At 44.7% G+C, this 20,994-nt stretch overlaps 2 protein-coding genes across 3 annotated transcripts in view; one reads left to right on the top strand and one right to left on the bottom strand.

Moving 5' to 3' along the window:
* COQ8A (coenzyme Q8A) overlaps positions 1–10,765 on the top strand; it is an 81,244-nt gene extending 70,479 nt beyond the window's left edge. Inside the window, exons 10-15 of the mRNA XM_084623362.1 lie at positions 1,598–1,691; positions 2,993–3,134; positions 5,748–5,855; positions 7,212–7,277; positions 8,517–8,603; positions 9,318–10,765. Of these exons, the coding sequence (XP_084479488.1) occupies positions 1,598–1,691; positions 2,993–3,134; positions 5,748–5,855; positions 7,212–7,277; positions 8,517–8,603; positions 9,318–9,611 (791 nt within the window). The 3' untranslated portion in view covers positions 9,612–10,765. The remainder of the gene's footprint in view (positions 1–1,597; positions 1,692–2,992; positions 3,135–5,747; positions 5,856–7,211; positions 7,278–8,516; positions 8,604–9,317) is intronic.
* Positions 10,766–15,158: 4,393 nt separating this feature from the next.
* Positions 15,159–20,994, bottom strand: part of CDC42BPA (CDC42 binding protein kinase alpha) — a 319,972-nt gene continuing 314,136 nt past the window's right edge. For both annotated transcript variants that reach the window (XM_084624867.1, XM_084624864.1), the window contains one exon: positions 15,159–19,673. In XM_084624867.1, the coding sequence (XP_084480993.1) occupies positions 19,542–19,673 (132 nt within the window). In that variant the 3' untranslated portion in view covers positions 15,159–19,541. The remainder of the gene's footprint in view (positions 19,674–20,994) is intronic.

The raw sequence follows: 20,994 nt of genomic DNA, 5'->3' as shown, positions 1-20,994 counted from the left end.
GTGCATATCAGGAGCAGTGTGTGTATTTGCTGTTGCTCTGACCTCACAAGCTGGAGGTGGCGGCAGTGACAATGACTCGGTTTCACAGGGGAAGGGTTGGGTTGGATTGAAAAATGTGGTCAAGTCCAGGTGGTGGACGTGGTTGTGTCTGTGGCATGGTAAAAACTAAGGTCTGAGCAGACTTCTAGGATAGTTACCCCCAAAAAAAGACTGAGCTGACCTTCACAGGTCATTTTCTTCCAGCATCCTAAACCGATTGTGGGAGGGAACAAACTCTTCATTTAAAGGGGTGCCCTTCCTAAGTCCCTTAAGCCAAAAACAGGCCCTGTGGAGCCCTTTGGAAACCTAGCGCTCCCACAATCAGAGCCTTAGCCAAAGAGGCAAATTATGTAAAAGAGAACATCCCATCGAGCTCTTTCTGGGTGGGGAAAGGCCATGGCACGTGGTACTGTTAGTCTCTGGACACAGATTTTTCATTCTCCAGAGAAACTGCCAATCTAGACTAGGCAGCAACAGCACCTGGGAGGAGGACTCCATTTGGAAATGCTGCATGCTCCAGAAGAGAGCACTGCATGCCCATGTGCAACAGACACGAGTCATTTCACTAGCATCAGCACAGGGAACTCTCCCTCTGCCCAGCTTTCCTGGTGTGGAGTCTGTGCCTGATGGGTGTGTTTTGCCTTTAAATGCTTTAATAATCAAATACCTATTTGGCTGGGGAGCCCCATGTAGAAACCATCCCGGGCGGGGGTGCCTGTGCCAGGGGAGGGATGTATGCTTAATAGGGAGTGTACAAGGCCACCCCTTTCTCTGCCTGTTTGTGCATGGGGGACCTGCTGGGACTCTTGCCTAGCTTGAGCAGTGTCTGGGGAAACTTGCTTCTGGTGACTTCCTGGGCCTGTGCGTGTGCAGCGTAGACATTGGCTTATGGAATGTCTCTTTAATGCCTATTATTTGCCATCACAAATCCCAGGGTTCAGCAAAATCCATTCTCCTTCATGTCCTACAACTCTGTGCTCATTTCCTGCTCTCTCCAGCTATGGAGGTGAAGATGGCAGGGATGAAAATGACCATGGTCAGACCCTTCTCCTGAACCTGAAATACAAATGTGTGATCCCTGATAAGGGCATATGCATCTCCTCCTCCTCTTCCCCCCCCACCCCTCCCACTGTTGCAGTAGTTGGAGAGCTGGGTGGGATTTCTGTACATGCTGCTGTTGCTGCTACAAGTGTATTTGAAAGGGTTACTGCTGAGTGAGAGGAATTATCCTGTCTGGCACCTGGGGAACAGGGTCCTGCCTACGTGGCCCACAATACAATCCCAGCCCTCAATACAATCCCAGCCCTCGCTGGCCTGGTGAACATAAGTTGCTTTTTCTGATCAGAGACTGAGGAATGAGAGTGAAAACTTGGTCACTGTGATTAATCATAGAATCCGAAATGTGAGCCACTTGGAGAGGCTGCGTTGCCTTGGCTCCAAGCTGTTTGCCTTGCAAGTTCTCTTCTCAGCCAGTGGCTTGCTCCTTACTGAACCACTAAGCATTTCCTATGCCTGAGAGTGCCTAAAGATCATCTTCCTTCTGCAATTCTGTTTCTAGGTCTGTTTCATGAGCACATGATTGAAGTTCTGAATAGAGAATTGGCCATGGAGTGTGATTACAAGAGAGAAGCTGCCTGTGCTAAAAAATTCAAGTGCGTTCACAGTGGTGCCCTCCGACGCTTCTCCCCCTGGTGCATGATGTTGGGAGGAGGGACCCCATTATTTAACTCCTGGTGCTAGGGCTTCTGCAGTGGTCTTGACTCCCAGAAGTTCTTGGGTGTGCCATGGGGGCAGGAGATGGGTGGGCACAGGGGGAAAGGGTAGTTCTTTAAGATTGCGGGAGTGTAAAATGCTCCCAGTCATCCCCAGTGTAGCTCCCTGCTTTTGGAGCTGGTTTTGTTGGTTGGACACCCAGTGGTGCCCAGCTAGGAGCAAGGCAGCAGCTGATGCTCCCTCTGATCCAGGGCACAATTGATGAAACTGCCTGTTGGCTACCTGGGGAGGGGTCCTGCCAGCTGCTGAGGCAGGACTGAATTGCTCTTTTGCCTGCTGGGCACTCCTGGCCTGGTGGTAGAAATGCGCTCGTATTCTTTGACACAGTAAATGCCTCCCTTCAGACTTCTCAGCCCAGTGCGCATTCAGGTGTTTGATGCTAAGAGCACAGCTCTGCTTCCCTTGTCTCCAGCTGCCCTTCTGTGGAGTGCACTCACTGTTTTATGTGGAGGAGAGATGGGAGACAACCTCCTCTTTCCCTTGGTGCCCCGCTTTGTCCCTGGGAAGAGCTGCTGGCTGGCTCTGCAGTGTACACGGCATTTGCCAAGGGGGCCATCTGGGCTCCTTGGGGTAGCTAAGGTTTAAAGGCTTGTGTCCTCATGACAGTGTCATCTGGTTCTTTTTTTAAATTGCCCCTGCATTCCCTGCTCTTTTCAGTCCTGTGCCTACTTGGTACCCCTGCAGGGGGCGCCCTCTCCAGGCACCCCGCTGCGCTACACATGTGCTCTCCTGTTGGGACGGGGGGAGGAGTTCCCAGTAATGAGATGTTTCCATCCCCAGTGGCAGCAGGTGTCACCCTTATTGCCTTCACTGCCAGCCTTGCTTCTGCATGCAGTCTGAACTCTATCAGGCAGAGAAAAGAGAATTTGGTGGGTTCCCCCATTTCCGGGGAGCTCCGAGCAATTCTAGTAACCACAGTCCTGGCTGGGATTAGATGGAGTCTTCTTTCAGAGCCATCAGTGGCTTGAACCAGCTGGAGTGGTTTCTACTGTTGAATGTGAGGGATTCCTCTCTCCCTATCCCACATTGCAGGAGCTGGGGACCCCAGGTGGTGCTGGTGCAGGGCATTTGGGTGACCTGTAGGCAGCTGGTCTCTGCTTGTAAGGAGACTTTGTATTTGCAATGCTGCAGAAGTGACTGCCTCCTTGGGATCTCCTAACTCTTTCCTTGCTGTCCCCAGGGAGCTGTTGAAGGATCACCCTTTCTTTTACGTCCCTGATGTAGTGGATGAGCTGTGCAGCCAGCATGTCTTGACCACGGATCTGGTGTCTGGGTTCCCGCTGGACCAAGCAGAAGGATTGAGCCAGGAAATCCGGAATGAGGTATTACACCAGCACTGCTGTCGCTGGGAGCTGTGCAGGGAGCCGTGTTTGCTTGGTCACTGTCTTGGGGCCTTCGTTTGTGACACTGATTTGGTCACTACAAAGTGCAAGGTGGAGGGAGAGCTGCTAGGGCAGGGGAACACTGACTCTTTCTGTGCTCTCTCAAGAGAGGCAGCTTTCGATTATAATTGGTGGGGCTTGTATGGATTGTAATGGTGGTTGATTCTTGCAAGGTCTGTGATTGAGTTTAGGCCCTGTAAACTTTATGCATTATTACAAAGAGAATGGTCCTTCTCTATGGGCTGGGGGAGTAAATGGCAGTAGAGCCTTGATTGTCCAAGAAGACGTCTATGGGCATGTCCTGGCCCCCCAGCTCTTTTAGACTTTCTGTTGTGCTGTGTATCACTATACAGTTGAAGCAGCATGCTGTATTGCTACCCTAATGAGAGACAGCCCCTCTTCTCTACCTCTCAAGGGGGACCTGACCTTGGGAGAGGTTCCCTGCTTGTTGAGAGGGGCTCTTTGCTTGCAGTTGCTCTCTTGGAACAAGAGCACAGAAATGCATCGCTTCCCATTGCATTAGCAGTCAAACATAGCTTCCCTGGCTGGATTGGCTTGTGCAGCACAAGGGTATTGGAAAAGTACCTTTCAGTAAACAAGCAGAGGGGAGGGGAAGCAAGGGATGTGAAGGCATCAGTGCTGAATATAGCAAGGGATGGAGAGTTACAGCAGGGCAGGCAGCTCTGGCTGCTGCTCAGTTAGCAGAAATAACTGCCCTGGTATTTGGATTGAGTTGTTTATGGACTGGTGTGAGCTATCAGCTGTTAGCAGGTCACTGAGGAAGTGCACAGAGTATGTTCCTATAGATAAACAGATCCCAGCAACACACTGTACTTGGAGCTGTGCCAGATCCAGTTGCCTGGGCTGTTTGATTGTTGAGCTTGTCATTCGTGATAATGTGGCTGTTTGGTGAAGGTTTTTTAATAGCCCACCTGATGACAAAGCATTTCCCACTTACAAATGGAGATGATGTGGGGTCTGTCTCTCACTCTGCACAGTGTCCAAGTGGTTGACTTAGTGACTCTCTAACCCATGTCCTCTTGGCCCAAATATGACTGTCTTGCACTAGTTTCGGCTTGTGTTCAGTGTTGCATTATTACTCTTGGATGGGGTGTTTAAAACCTGTTGCCTTCTATCCAGCACTGGACAATAGCTGGATGCAAGCTAAAGATTTTCAGAATAAGCAGGTAGTGATGCTGCCATTGTGACTAGAGGGCGTTTCTCTGTTAAACGGGCTCTGACACAATTGCCTCTCTATAAAAGAATCCTGTAGGATTTTAGAGCGAGACCCTTTCTATAGGTTCTTTTTGAGCAATCGTATAGAAAACTCTATATTGCAGCATTCTACGTAAGGTTCACAACGCTGATAGTCTCGTTCCCTATTACTTCCTTAGGTTTTTAAGGATAACTTCTTGAGAGCCCTGTTAAATGTCTATAGAACTTTGTAGATTTCATCCTGACTAAGCTCTATAGGATTCTTTCACAAGGGTGAACTATAATTGCTGCTCCACTGGCCTCCCCAATCTCTGCACTGTTGGATCTCCTTGCATTGTAAAGAGCTCCCCTTACTGCCCTGGGGACACCAGGGAGAGACTTTCTGTGAGAGATGGTAAATCCTGTAAAAGCTGGGCAGGCCAGCAGAACTGAAAGGAACTGTCTATTCACGTACCTGCAGTGATGATCGATCTCTCCCCACCCACCCATGTTCATGCCCTCTGGAGGCTGCTGTCTGCAACTACCACTTAGCAAACTTTCTTCTAATCAGCAAGGAAAGCATAGTACAGATATTGTGTGTGCTGTGTCCTGAGCAAGAGGAGTGTATCTCACTACATGGGGACTGGTAGGGTGCTGATGCTAACCTCCAGTCAGCCAGAAAGTCTGTGTCTTACAGTTAGCACTAGTGTAGAATTTTGCATCGAGGTTCTCTGACTCCAGCAGTTAGCAAGGGATCACCACACCTGCGGAAAACGAGGACTTCCTTTCATTGTCTCCTGTGGAGCCTTTGGGACTGGGAGCAGCTAGGTGGGGGAATAAATGCTCATGCTGAATTTTCCATAACTTTATTAAAAGCTTCACTTTTTAGGAAAAAGAGGGGCCTAAGTAGACAACAGGGGCCTGGGCATGTGTTGGGCATGTATGCTTGCACATGCTACCTTTGACTCTAAAAGAACAGTAATCGGCACTTGAGGGAGATGAGAAATTGCCATGAGGAGTCAGCCGTAATGGGGCCTCTAGCCTCTTGTCAGCAGGCCAGCTAGACAAGTGCAAGTGTTAAATGAGGCATGTGGTTCTGTAGCAGCTTCCTGCACAGACCTCCCACTGGTGGCTTGAGGTCGGTGGGTGTTCTGTGCCTGGGGGAGAATAGTTCAGATGTGTCTCAGCACCAGCAGAAGCAGTGGTACCACACTGTTACTCCCTCAGCACCTGCCCTGGCCAGTTGCTGATGTAGTTCCTGTGTGCTTAAATCTGGGGCGGGTGGTGTGTCTGACTTCGATAGCTGTGACTTGCTGCTTTCCTCACCCATTTTCTGTCTTCCTCATTGTGCTTCCAAAGATCTGCTCCAACATTCTGATTTTGTGCCTGCGGGAGCTGTTTGAATTCAGGTTCATGCAGACTGATCCGAACTGGTCTAACTTCTTTTATGACCCTCAGCTGCACAAGGTAAGCCCAGCAAGTCCTATACTAAGCAGGAATTTTTGTTTGACACTCTCCCCACTCCCAAAGCTAAATAGTCTCCTATTGAGCCTCTTTTATAGATCCTTCTCTTTCAGACCAAAGGTAGGCAGGGGTTGTGGTGCCATAGTGGGTTATCTTTCAAAAAGGGGTGTGAGGTCTTCACAACACTGCAGTCTGTTGGGGGAACAAGTAGGCTTATTTCAATGACCTCTAAAGAGCTGGGACTCTGGCCCTTTGTTACATTGTGTGAAGCAATGTTGTACCATGCTCCTCAGTAGCAATATGCTTATGCTGGAGTCTAAGGCTTTCTAGTGGGAGGAGGGAGTAAGATCTTACATACCCCAGTTCCATTGACCGCTGTCTCCTAAAAGTGAAACTTCCGGTCACAGTAGGCAGAGGTGCCAGCAGAACCAGCTGTCTTGCCAGCACCCTCGGAAGACCTCTGCATGGGTAGGGCACCAGTTTTTACATGTCGTCCAGCTTCATTACAAACAAGGAAGCATAATGGGATATATCAAAGGATGTCTCATTTTGCTTCCTCAAAGGGCTGAGAATGAACATTGCTGCTATCCAGCCATGCTGATGGAATCTGCCTCTTTTGTCATTCCTCATCAGCTGATGGTGGGGGGAGAACGGGTCCCTTTTACCCTGGCTGCACACCCACTCTGCCCCGTACCCAGGACCAGTCTCCTAAGACTCTGGGTCTATTCTGACTTTACTGAAACCTGTCCCTGAAAAATCACAACCATGTGTATTCTCTACCATAAGAACAGTTAAGGTATTATTGAGCAAGGGACACCTCAGTCAAATGCTTGCCATTTGTACTGTGCTAAACATATTGATATCTAGTGAGGTGATCCTGTATGGTCAGAATTTCTTTCCTCATGCTCCAGGGGTCTGGCTGCTGCATATATCTGTGCCCTTGTCAGGTAGGTTTGGAAATGGTATTGGTGCTAGGGGCTGGCTGAATTCCACGTTTGTAAATGCTTGAAGCAAGGTTCTATGCTGATGTGCTCCAGAGTAGAACTCATTGGTGTGGGAGATACAAACCCATCAGATATCATAGGTGCTGCCTCCTCTGCTGTCTGAGCATATGTATGTGCCTAGGAATGACTCTCTAATGTGCCATATGGTGTGAATATGTTACTGGGTTTAATGTTGCCAATCATAACCAGTAAGGAGGGAGTTAAGTGGAAATTCAGATGCTTTGGACCAACCTCCAGCCCCAGGTGACTTGTGACAATTGAGCTAAATGAAACCACTGCCATAGGCTTCCCATGCCAGGCTGCGCTCTTTTGCAGTGGTTTCTAGTATAATGCAGAAGCATTTATCCATATCCAGGTGGCCCTGCTGGACTTCGGCGCATCTCGTGGGTTTGACGAGGACTTCACTGACCTGTACATTGAGGTGAGGACTCCAGCTGCACACACTGCCTTGTTGCGCTAGGGAGAATAGTGTCACTTGCACAGCCCTGCTTAACTCAAGGCTCTGTCAGGTCTCAAGATCTTGCATGTTTGAGGTGCACTTCTGTTTGCAGCTGAATCTACTCTTGGGAGGAAACCTGGCCTGGGGCAGGTTGAAGGAGATCATGACACAGCTTTGCCCCCTTCTCTTAGATTCACCTGTCTCCCTTACAAACCTGCTGATATCCCAGTTGTCCTGTTGTAAGTTTACATCACAAACAAGGAGGCTGAGGCTGCTGCTCTGTAAAGGTCCAAGTCCTGCCCTGGGTTTCCCCTGTGTAACTCCACTCTACTGGAGTGTTCTTGAGAGTGGAATTTGGCCCCACAGGTCTCAGGGAGGAAACACCTCCCCATCCCATCCCAGTTACTTTGTGCTCCCTGAACTCTTAGTCTTGTGTCTGTCTCCAGCTTGGGGAATGGGGGAACCTACAGTTGGCTACTGCAGACAAGTGTGGCTGCAGTTGAGCTGCTGTCCTGCTATATAATAGTTATGTGATAAGGACTTGGCTGCCACAGTGACTTCTCTCCTGAAGTTCCAGTCTCTTTCATTGATTCCTCAACACGCACAAACCCTACTGCAGTGAATTGAAATATTGCTTTCTGGAAGATCTGAGCAGTAGTGCTTATTTTAAAGGACACGGTACCTTTCTGCCTGCTGGGAATTCAGCGATATGGGTGAAATGCATGGACTTGGAGCATTTCATACTCTGCTCATCTCCTGTAACTTCAGCCTGCTTATAAATTGCGTGACAAAGCCAATTAATATCACTAAGCCACTTTAATTACATGTCCATTCCTTTATCAGAGCACTGAATTCTGCACTTCATAAAATAAGTCCAAATAGCTGGGGCTTGCCATCTCTCCTAAAACTGCTGGTGCCCCAAGCAAGGTTCGGTTCTAGAGTTCCACAGGAAGCCAGGCCACTTGTTTTGTGGGCCACTGAGTACAGTCCTGCTAGGAAAGGCTTTTTTGCAGCAGATGTGTTTCTGCAAATAATTCTGAAACTGGTTATCTTCCAGATTGGTGCCATGCAATCTGCAAAGCAGTTGGGGGAGGGGCAAGGAAGAGTGTGAACCTAATCAGGCTGCTTGATAGCAGATGCTGCTGCAACTGCTTAGAAGCATAAAGGCATGTTGAATGCAAGACTCCTGTCTCCTTGTTTGATGGTGTTCTTCCTGTTCAGGTAATAAAGGCGGCTGCAGATCAGGACAGAGAGACAGTTTTGAGGAAGTCGATAGAAATGAAATTCCTTACTGGTTATGAAGTCAAGGTATGGAATGGAATCCTCCCCTATTATTGCTGGCCGGCTGCAGAGCTCTTGGGTCTGATGTTCTGTAGATCCTGTAATAGGGAAAAGCTAGCGACAATCCATGAAAGCTGCACTCTTGGGGTTGGCAGCGGGAAGGAAAGGATACAGGATTTCTGTGACACTGCTAATTCAGCCTCTCTTCAAATCGAGCTAGAAATGAGGAAAACTACAGCACTGGCTATAGCCAGGATGTATTTTATCCAAGCTTCTCCCTTCGCTTCCTTTGCTGCAACAAAGCCACTTTCATGTTTTATATCTGTGCAGCACGGGCTTTGATGAGAGCCCCACACACATGCCCCAGGGCAGAGTAAGAATCTGTATCCCTTTTCCCAGGGCATGAATACACCTGTAAATAGTGTCCTTAGTGCACAACTCTGCATTCCTCCTGGTGACTCCCTCCCATTATCCCAGCTGAATCCTCCATGTTGCACAGTCTCTTGAGATCTTGTAACTCAATGGCCAGAGGTCTCCTGTGAGACTCTAATACAGCTGTAAGTGAACAACTCTAGAGTTTCTCCGGGTCTCTGTGCTGGAGACTGAACTTTACCTCAGGCAGGGCACCACCTTTCCCTTGCCTACTACTGAGTGCTAGCCCCCTGGTCTTTTCCTCTGTTAAAAGCAGCTGGTGCTGGAGTCATCCTTGTGTGTTATTGACTCCTCTTTGTTTTTGGGCAGGAGATGGAAAATGCCCACTTAGAAGCTGTTCTCATCCTGGGAGAGGCTTTTGCGTCTGAGGAGCCATTTGACTTCGGCACCCAGAGCACCACAGAAAAGATCCATGGTTTGATCCCGGTCATGCTGAAGCATCGGCTTGTCCCTCCGCCAGAGGAGACCTACTCTCTCCACCGGAAGATGGGGGGCTCTTTCCTTATATGCTCCAAACTGAAGGCCAAAATCTGCTGCAAAAACATGTTCCAGGAGGCCTATAGCAAATACTGGAGCAAGAGGGCCAAGGAGCAGGAGCAGTAGTGAAGATGAACTAAGTGTCTCGTTCTTAAGGCCCAATCATACTGTATCTAGCAAAGAGCAATGTAGTCTGTCACATCCCCACATTCTCATCTCGAGATGTAGCAGCCTGTGTGCTGGAAGTTCAATGTTTGTTTCACAAGGACAAAGTCTTTCTTTAACACAGCGTCTGTCCTAGACTCTGCCATTAGATTCCCATGGCTTACAGAAATTGTGTCCTCCTGAGGTGGTGGGGCTTAGTCTGCTGTGTTCTTCCACACTGTTCAAAGCACCAGCCTACTATCTCTAGTGCATTTTTAACATTGGTGGTGGCTGCATACTGTGGTTGGGTTTTTATAATGTGTTTGGTGGGGTTGAGAGGAGAGTTAGAACAAAACCAGGACTAGTTTGTATTGAAACCTGTTTATAATTCTCTGAAAATCATTTTAAAAAATACTCCCCCCCCCACCCCTTTCTTTTTGCTAAAGTGGAATTTGAATGGTTTTCATACTGTGAATTATAGAGTAACATACCTGGTAACCTACAACAGACTCCTGTTTTGTAAGATGAATGGTGGCAGTTGGAGAAGCCTAGATTTTACTGACAGGGATATAATGTAAGATGTGTACACATAGGATGAAATTTTATGCCTTCTGCCTCCCTTTCTGTCTTCGGCTTGCAAGCTAAAACTAGGAAGCAAAGAATTAAAATATCTGATGCAAGGGGTGCCAACATTTATATTTAAATATATCCACAGAGAACGCCTGCTCAGAAAGTCAGTCAGTCGTTTTTTAATTTTGAGTTGAATGTATAAGCAAAGGAGCTGTGCATAAGCACGAATAGTGGGAATCTTCCCTCGCTGGTATGTATCGGCTCCCCTGATGGCCAAAGCCCCAACACTTCTTGGCTTGTTAGAGTCCCAGCAAAGAAACTAGTCTCTTTGCCTTCCTGTCTGTGCCCTCCAGTGCAGAGTTTGAGGGAAGGGGGAAACATACTCTGGGATTCTCTTATCCTCTTATGGGCATTTCAAGCTTTTGCTGAAATGTGTACTACATGTTTATAGCCAAATGCACAGTTTTAAAGAATTGGAGTCAGACTAGCAAACGTAGCTTGTTAGGGTTTTGTACAATTCTTGTATCTGTATGACTTACTGATTTCAATAAAAAAGTGCTTGTGCAGAGGGCTTCTGCCTGCAGTTATTCCATCTCCTCTGCTTCCCATGACCAGGGTAAAAGAACAGCAAGTGGCAACATGCAATTAGAGAGACTCTTTTACAGTATGAATAGAAGAAACTGGGCCTGGAGGAGAAGGGTCAGAGAACCTTTTCTAGTATTTCTTCCATTCTTTCCTGGAAGGGCAATGTCATCTTGCAAAAGAATCACTTCTATCAGTGCCTTTTTCAGTCTCCATGGCCTGGTAATGGATTTGAATGTCACCTTATTACCAGCCTCTTGGAGTGGACACATTCCATCCTTCCTTCCCAGACACATGGAGGAAAAACTTCCCCTTGCATTAATGCTTTAACTAAAGCCAGTGGTGCCGTTCTGCTGTGTCTGGATGGTACTGGGTGCTTTGAAAGGGAATTACTTCCCAGCAGGATCAAATGGAGTAGGGTCAACACTGAAACTGAACAGCTGTCAGCTTGTTGGTCTGCCCAGGATGGGAAAAGGCAATGGGTGGATGTGTATTTTAGACTTTCAATACACTCGGCTGACTGTTAAACAGAATTGGGCCTATCTGCTAGTACTTCACAGGCACTAAACACAGAATTCGTAAACATGAAGATGGAATATGCCCCGTCCCTCGGTTTTGCATTTATCCAGCCTTCTGTAATCTGGTAAGTGTACAAAGTTTACCTCTCCTGCAGACTATAAAAAAAGTGTGTAGGAGTTTAATCCTATTTGTGTCTAATTTAACCTTTTTTCCAATATGGAAATTGCTTCACATGGAAGTTACAGCCTGCTTGATTTAAAAAAAAAAAAAAAAAACCTGATAAACCAGTGAGTTTAGAGGATATACTAGAAAAGTGTAAATCTTATTGATTCTGTTGTCTACTGGCCAGTGCAGTAATCTTCCTGTACACAGGCCAACAGTGATTAGCCCCTGCACACTGATATAAACAAGAAGACTGGCTTTTACTCTAGTTCTGTAGCATGTAGTACTTTTTCTTTGATCACTGATGGCAGCAGCCCTATGTACAGAACAGATATTCCTACCATAGTCTTTTGTACCCCTTATCTCCAAATCTCTCTTAACTCTCTGAATTCACTATACGTTGCTATGCTTGTAGTTTGCTGAAGTGTCAATTGTAGGTGGTGGTGTGTGGAGAGAAGGAGAATTTTTAATTACTGAAGGCTTTAAAGCTCATGAAAGTCAAGACCTGGCTCTTCTAATATCAGAGGAAGTGAAATATTTAGATGTTAAAGGCTTATATTAGCATTAAGAAGTACAAAAAGCTCACAAGGAACTAAGACCAGGTGACCTTGTAGCAGAGAATGATTAAAGCAACATTCAAGCAATACAGTGAGAGCTAATGCATTCAGGGTATGTGGTGAATTGGCTCAAAAGTCAACTGTGTTATAGGTGGTTTTTTTTTAACATTGGTAGGTACATTCAAAATGGAGAGTTTGATCAGATTCTTGTGACTAATTAGAGACCCATTGTCTATTACTACATGTAATGCTGGAGGTGCTCACATCTAGCTTAGAGCAAAGGCAGTGTCTCCTGTGGGATACCTGGGCTAGGACAAGGTCAGTAAGTTAGAGAATGCAGGATTCACCATAAGGATAAATTCCAGTAGAAGGTGAAGACTGGCTTTGTTGGAGCACTGATGATCAGAGCTCAGGCTCTAGCCCTCCTGGGCTCATTCACTCCTCAAGTCCCCCAGCAGCATCATGGGATTATACATCTTGACTGTTGTAACACAGTGCCCTGGAAAACCCTCTTGACACAAGGGTGACCCAGTGTTCATGCCTGACTTCAAGCCCTGGCCAGAAGAAAGTCCAGGCTATTTTATACTGATCTGGAATTTGTATTGGTGCCTCTCACTGTAGTTTAGCTAGCAAAGGTGCTCAAAATATAGGAATTTGCTCAAGAGTGGACACTTTCACATCCTTGACCTGACCGTTTGCAATCTCTGAGAACCTCTTCTCTAGGAAACAGCACCTCTGTTTCTCTGCTATAAACTTGAGATGGTCTTTCCTCCTAAAGATGACAGCTTTCAGGGAGAAGAGTGGAGGCCAAACCACAAAGCCTGTCCTATCCATTCACAGATGCCACAGCCACCATCAGCTCAAGCCAGAACATGGGTGTTGAGTAGCAGGGGTTCCCCAGTGCTGAAGAGCCAAGCAGCTAGTATGAAGTCTAAGCACAAAGCTGCTGCTGTTTTTGCTTTTTCCCTTGAATCTGTATAGCCCCTCCCTAAGACACTCACAGCTGTGGGGAGGGGAGTAAAGCTCTGAACCTTGTGCCCAGGCATTGGGAAAAGAGGCTCTTTCAGACAGTGCCATTGGCCAAGAGTGAAAACTAGAGAGGGTATATGTGAAGCTAGGCCTACAGGATCAAACCCACACAGGTTATGGAATGGCCCATTGGCCACAATTGTTCTGGTTAGGGTAGAACTTGACTGAAATTCAATAAAGACAAGTTCTAAGTACTATACTTAAAAAGGAAAAATTAAATGCATCACTACAGAATGGGAAATAACTGACTAGCTGATGCTACTGCTAAAAGGATTGGGGATGATTAAAGTGGATAACAAACTGCACAGGCAAACATTCTAGAGTGTATTCTTAGGCATGTTGTATGTAAGACATAATTGTCCCACCTATTTGGTACTGGTGAGGCCTTAGCTGAAGGACTGCATCCAGTTCTGGGGGCCATACTTAAGGAAAGATGTGAGGCTAGACAGGAGCAACAAAAATGATAAAGTTAGTCTTAATAAACCTATGAGGAAAGGTTAAACTTGGGCATGTTTAGTTTTGAGAAAAGAGTGGGGAGGTAAGACTTCAATTATGTTCAATTATGTTCTTTGTAACAGTCCTTAACTGTTCTCTATGTCCACTGAAAATAGGACAGGAAGTAATGGGCTTAATTTTCAGCAAGGGAAACTTAGGTTAGCTGTTAAGAAAAATGTTCTAATTACAAAGGTGGTTGTGGAATCCCTATTCCAGAGCTTAACTACCTTTAGAAGCTTATCATTGGAGGTTAAGAACAGGTTGGACAAACAGCTATCAGGGATGGTCTAGGTTTACTTGGTCATGGACTGGATGAATTCCTTAGGTCCCCCCTTTGAGCCCTGCTTTGGCCATGTCACCAATGAACTGTGCCCAGGTGGTCATTTCTGGGAGAGACCCAGGAGGTGCAGGTTTACTTAACCCATCTCAGGACTTCACTGGGGGACATTGATCAGCATTCATGTTGTGCTCCCTGTCAGTACTCACTCTAGGCCAGGGAAGCTAATGATCTAACCAATGGACCAATTCAGTGATGAATCCTGGTCATGTGCCGACTGAGGCTACTGTCAAGATAGGAATACAAGTGTTCAGTCACCAACCTCCACCAGGAACAGATTAGAGCCAACAGGCTCTTTGATGATTGGCCTAAGGCCACAACACCAAGTCCAGCATCTTCAAGTTAACTGCATGAGGATATGGAGAAAATTCCCCCCACTAAAGGACGGACCTGGTGGGCTGCATGCCAAATTTGCAGCTTTGCTTGAGATTAAGATCTAGAAGGGCCAAATACCCCCATCATAGATGCAGGTTAGAAAAATAGAACCCTATACCCCTATTTCCAGGAGCCTGCCAAGGACATCTCACTGAAAAGCAAGGAAGTTAGTAACTGACTACTGCTGAAAACAGGTTTAATTACAGTGGAACAGACTGAACTAATCAAAAAGCTCAGAGGTGCTGTAGCTGATGCCATTCAATATACTGAAGTGCAGGGTGGCTAAAGTTCAACAGAACTCAACTCTAGCAGCGAGGGTGAATGTCTAAAGGGAGCTTCCTCTGTGTATGTCAATATCACTTAGTAATGGGCAAGTTTACCTGATGGTTACACTCAACAAGAATACAAAATTCATTCCCTCTTCCAAAATCTTAACAGAGGGAGGGGCTGGGAAAAAACACAAAACATCGATCTTTCTAACAGTTCCCTGTTTTTATTGCAATACATCAAAGTAGGTTAATATTAAGTGTTACCAACATAAAATATTGGTGTCAAGTCATTTATTACATTGTTGACTGTTTCACCTTAAATATTTCTGTGCAAAAGAATCTACATCATTCTGTAGCAGAGAATCTCTTACAATGTCCCCTACCACAGTGAGGGCATAAAACAAAATAAAATAGTGATAAGAGGCAAAAAGCAGTCTTTTCCCCACACACACACTTGTCAGCTTTTCTACTCTAACACAAAAAGTGATCACACCTAGGCCATGCAAACCTGTACAATAATATTACCATGAAAAAACCTCAAAAATATTTTTTTAAAAAATAAAAGATATGAAACTGTCATACATAAAAAAGCCAGTATAATTGCTCTGAAATACCAAGAGTGGTTTTGTGAGGATTTCTTCCCCATGAATGAAGTTGGTCTCCTTTTTTTTTTTTTTTTTTTTTTAAAACTGGCTGGAAAGAAACAAGCTGTGGAATTGCCTCACTGCACAACAAGGTCTTTGAGATCTGCAGCAGATTGGCTCTTTGGGGGCTTTTTTCTCAAATAGGATTTGAGTACACAAGTCCATTTAATCTTCTAGAGCTACACTGGTGCCTACAGCCGTCAGGTGAGATTCGGGTCAGAACAGAGCGTCTGTATCAGGCTCCTGTGTAGCAGGCCTGCACAAAGTCTACATACTACTTAGTGGTACATAAGCCTTTTACACAAGGGTGAACTACTTTAAAATTTTGTGAACATGGTTGAAAGAAAAAAAAAAAGCTTCCACCAACCTAGAAACATCTGGAATTTTAAGAACTCTTGTTATGATCTACCATTCAGTGGTTGGGCCTGTTCTCTTTTCAGTCTAACCCATCCAAGTTCCTTGATGTACAAAACTTGTATTATAGGGCGCACTCATTTGTCAGAAATTCTTCTGACTGCAGTGTATCATTCTGAAAGTCTGACACAGTTCTAGGAAGAATGTTTTGCTTAAGCCCAAGGTTGTAGTAGTAGTTAACTACATCCACCAAATACATTATCTGTGCTTTTGTATGCAGAGAACACTGCATCCCTCTGCTGTGTCGTTTCATAAACCATATATCGGCATGCAACACGTGTTTGTAATTTTATCAGAATCAAGATTATTGCTCTTAACAGCACAAGTCAGAACTGCAAAAATGTTGAATAATAAAAATCCACATTTATAACAAACAAGCCAGTCACTAAAGAGACTGAGATGGAGAGAAAAGCTGCCTAAGTGATAGAACTATATTTTAAAACTAGCAAATGCAATCGGTTTAGATGTGGTATGTGAAACAAAGTGCTAAAGCTTGGTTTGGGAATTATGAAATGTGGGAAGTAGGTGTGATTTGGGGGGGGGGGGGGGAGCTTAAATTGATTTCCTGCACCTTTTTTCATTCTGGAAGCTATGGTCCTCAGGGACATGCTTAAATCTATTTGGAGCCTTTCAGTGACTGAAGCAAAGGCATTTGCTTAAGCAGAGTATGTCCTGATAAGTGAAGAATGTTTTCAGTCTTAGCCCAAAAAAAAAAAGATATATATATATATGTATACACAGAACATATGCTAATATATTAGTCAAAATTCAGTTGGAGATTATACATTGCCTGGATAAATGCAACCATATATAACTGGAAACTTTAAACAATGCCTAGTAGCAAACACCGAACCTTACAAGCCAACTGCCTCTGAGATCTCAGACAAGAGTCTTATAGTCCAAATGACCAAGGTATTTTTCTTATCCCAATGAGAATTTAAAAAGCACACCTGCAACATCCATGTTTTGTAACAGGTGTTCATAACAACAAAAAATTCAAGTGGCCTACACTTACATGGACCCATCAGAACAGATTCCTTTTATAACTATAATTCCTAGAATGCTTTTTCTTTTCAAATAATGTATGTGGACAATTGCTGTTTCTCCCTCTTTTAAACAGGCATGATTTGTGTAAAATGTACAGTACCAGATCAAATACAATTATTTTAAAAAGGACACTGCCAAGGGCCAGCATAGGTACTGTATTCAACAGGATAGGTCTCACCTTCTGAAATTCAGCTCTGTAAAGTGACAAATCTATGCTCCATCTGAAAATGTACATTTAAACAGGTTCATATTCACCATAAGAGGAGAGTAAGCAAACGTACTGGTTTGTTTAGGGTTAGTTTAAAAGTAAGTTGTATCTTGGTACTTTGGTTCTATTTTCAAATGGAGCAGAGATGAAGCAAAAGGAATACACAGTTTGATTCCAGATAAACTGACCCTCCCATGTGGGATTATCACACAGGTTTTTGCTAGCAGCCTCGAATCTTCCCTTTAACAGGTTAACATCAAAATATGATTTAAACTTTTAAATACAACATACAGTAAATACAAAACTAGTCTGCAACACTTTGAAACGTGTGGGGCCCTGATGTGCTACACCAGGAGGAGGAGGAAGTGGCAACTGTAGGAAGAGAAGCCTTTGGTGCACATGGAACAATATACAACCTTTAAGAAAAAGGTGACACTGGACTTGCCAGTCCCTCTGACATTTCTATTTGTGTCTCCTGCAAAGACATGAAAAGCTACCATACTGGGAAGGGACTCGGTGTTTGCCTGTTTGGTATAAATTTTACTACTAAATGCCAAGTTTGTTTGTGACAATGAAACACACAGCACCAACTTGATACCAAACAGGACAGGCAGGATTTTGACATGATACTTTATAGAAATTTTTGTATTCCCCCTCCTCCCCGTCCCAAAAAAACAACCAAGCAACCAACCTTTGAATGACAGGTTTATGTGCAGACAATCCACTCAATGCAGAATAAAGCACAGAACTAGCACCTAGGGGACCCTGCATGGTTACACAGTAAAGGCAATGACTGTGTCTTACTTGTGTTTTGGCTGTGCCTGTAGATTAACCTAATTTGTCTGCACCCTGCTTGAACTTACCCATAAATTCCTTCAGTGAAGGGAACCTGGAAAATTCCCATTCATTTCAGCATCTATTAATGTGAATGAAACATGTTACACTGCTGACTGTAAGCACTTGGAATGGTTTGATAGGAGCCATAAAAAAAATTCCAAATCATAGGAAAACCAGCTTTCTAAATACAAAAAGCCTTTTATATGCTTGAGCGGGGTCGTGGCATAAAACTAGCAATGATCCCACTGAGAAGAGAAGCTCACACTGGAAAAGGGAATGGATGATCTTCCTGCTTGACATTGGTTTGCTTTTTATCTTGCCTCCTCTTTATTCCTTTGATTTAAATGTCAGGCTCTTTGCTGAAAGACAGACCTGCAACTTCTGCTGAGCCTGTCCTCTGGTGGTGTGTTTCTGCCTGCAACCTGCATCGCTGTTGGACTCAAACAGCAGGGTATTGTATAGAAAAAAATTGAAACCACAGTCCAAAATGATGGGGGATGGAAATGATTAACCTCATCAGCATGGCAGCTCTGGGCTACCAGGTGTCTTAAACTGCCACAGCATGAACAGTATTAGGTCAGCATCTTCAAGGTTCTTCGCTATGCTACAGCAACAATATATTCCACAGAGGCTCTTTTCGGGCTAACAGGACTCACATTTGACTGATGTAGATTGTATACTAACATTTGATAATCAATGTAACAGCTTTCTGGTTAACATATGGCCAAGGCGGCTCAGAAAACCATTTCCTTCATCATTAAACCAAGTCAGGCACTGACCTTCTTGAGAAATGGTATCCCCTATGATTTCTTCCACACTGTTCCATTATTGCCGTAGGGTGTATACTGTATCCAGCAGAGATCCATGAGTACCAAGGGTGTCAAGCTGCACAACTAGTGCCCGCCCCACTGAAAACCATGGTGCCAACATGGCTGAATGTTGCTCTTTGTTGTAGATGGGAGAGTGGTTCACTTTCAAATCAACATTATTCTTGCAGATGACAGGCAGGGTCATCTTCAAAATGAGGATTATAGCTTTAGTTCTGCTACTGACAAGAGGAATAAAGGTCACTGAACACACTGTGGGGGATTTCTCCTAAAACAGTGCAGTGTCACCCAAAGGGAACATTCTGCTCCTGCATATATATAGGCCAGGCCTCCGATGTATGTGTTACTTAGCATGAAAACGGGAACAACACAAATCTTTTTAAATTAAAGGTTCTCTTAAATAGGCATCCATCTTCTTCTGCATACACGATGCTGCTTTTTCTCCTTGAATATATACATACGTATTTATTTAAACTCTGTACTGTAGTAAAATATGCATCGTTTTAATAAGGATTTGCTGGCGACAATCAGATTGACATTCAAACATGGTGGCTAGCTGAAAGCTTTCATGTGCTTCCGACAGACTGGTTGCTCCCCACCAGAAGTGGGGTCTCTGTGCTACTCTTGTACAAGATAATTAGCTCTTGTATAGAAACAATCCATCTGATTTATTCTTTTAATTGATATTGTTCTGGTCTATTTAAGCTACTTTTTTTTCCAAGTTGAGGTGGGGTAAATATATTTATAATATCGGAAGCAGCTGTAGCCACATGAAATGAAACCAGTACTAATACAAATCTACTGCATCTGCTGTTTACCAACACCCTAGGTTTGCTTGTTTGCCGCTGCTAAATCTGGGGAGGCCGAGGCAGCGCTGAATAGTGCTAGAGAAGGCAAACCTTTTATCTTCTTCCCTCCCTTTCCCTCACATCATTTTCAGAGGGAGTGGGCAGGGTGATGAAAGTGAGAACTGGGTTGAGTGAAGGGGGAGCCATGGGAATAATAAGCCGCAGTGATTTGGATCTGAATGCTGAAGCAGTTCATGAGTCCCAACTCACGTGGTCAGAGCTCTCCAGGGAGAGACTCTTGGTCTTGTGAGGAGAAACTGGGCTGGGAGGACTACTTAGGTTGGAACTGTTAGAAGCTGTAGAATGCCTTGGAGAATCAGAATCCTGCAGCCCAAAAAATGCAGAAGAATATCAATAGGCAATAACACAACAGAAGTAAATCAGTCAGACTGAAAGGGACATACATTTGACCAGCAGTTGGGTGGAGCTAAAGGTCTGCATATATTTCCCCCCTAAGTTTTCTGTCCAATAACACTCTTTGCTCAATATTTGCTTTTTTGTGCATTCGAGCAAGTTGTCTAAAGCCCAGTTCGCACAAGGCTTAAGTAATGATGGTACACTGAAGAAGCATCTGCCCTTGTTACTGACAAATGATGGGTATATCACCTCAGTGAGGCTTGCAACATTGGGTTGCTTCTGGACCTCTAGCTGCTTTTGGACTCCCATATAGCAGTGGTGGCTGGAGACATTTTGTTTCACCCCTGGGTTTGGTTAAGTCTCCTTTCTGATGTGGACTTTGCCAGAGTTATCTGTCCCTCTGTAACTTTCAAAATGAATACTGATGCAAAGCACTCTACATAGACTACCCTTAAGATCATGTCAAAGCTTCAGTTAGTGTAGAATGCACCTGCCCACTCTGCAGTCAGAGCTGGCACTTAGTTCACTTTCATCTACAACTGTAAGTGTTGATTTTGATCTATAAAAGCCCTGGCAGCTTCAAAGCCCCCATCTCTCCCTACATAACAATGCAGAGGATGAGATTGGCTGGGGCAGTTTTGCAGCCATCTTCAGTTTGAACCAGCAGGAGCATGTTGTTCCTTGTGAAGGGCTCCTGACACTGGAATTTTCTCTCTGTTAGTCTGACCTTTATGCTCATCTGTTTACTCAGGATTCTGCCCAAGGAGCATGAAGGGGGGGTTGCAGTGAGGTGGTAACTTGGAGAGGTTGTATTTGTACGTGCACCTGGAGATGTAGTGAAAGGCGTGTTTTATAAATGGTGTAACGGATGAAACAATTAACTTCTCTTATCTCCCTTTCAATATTTTGGTGGAATGCAGATAAAACTTGTCTGAAGAGAAAAGATTATTTTTTTGAATTTTTACATATTAATTAATTAATTCTAGGTATTCAATGAACACAAAACCAATGTGTCTTTTTTATGACTTATCTGCTTATGGCCTAAAGCTTTCTTGCTGCCAAAAGACAAAAGGAGTACTGTCTCTTTTAGCTACAAAAGGTCAGTATCAAGTTCGTGCAGTTACTTTATCAAGCTACTACATTCATGAGCCTTATTGATTCCAGGGTACTGAGTATACCACCTCAGTGCATTTTCTACACATCTGCCCAGATGTTTAAAGCTGACAGTCTGACCAAAATCCTGTCAACAAGTCTCAAAAGACAAACAATAGAACATTTTGTTTTGAAC

This window comes from Lepidochelys olivacea, assembly GCF_965140295.1.
Source record: "Lepidochelys olivacea isolate rLepOli2 genome assembly, chromosome: 3".
Lineage (NCBI taxonomy): Eukaryota > Metazoa > Chordata > Testudines > Cheloniidae > Lepidochelys > Lepidochelys olivacea.
Note: the sequence above shows the minus strand (reverse complement) of the source record. Positions and strands in the feature narration are given on the sequence as shown.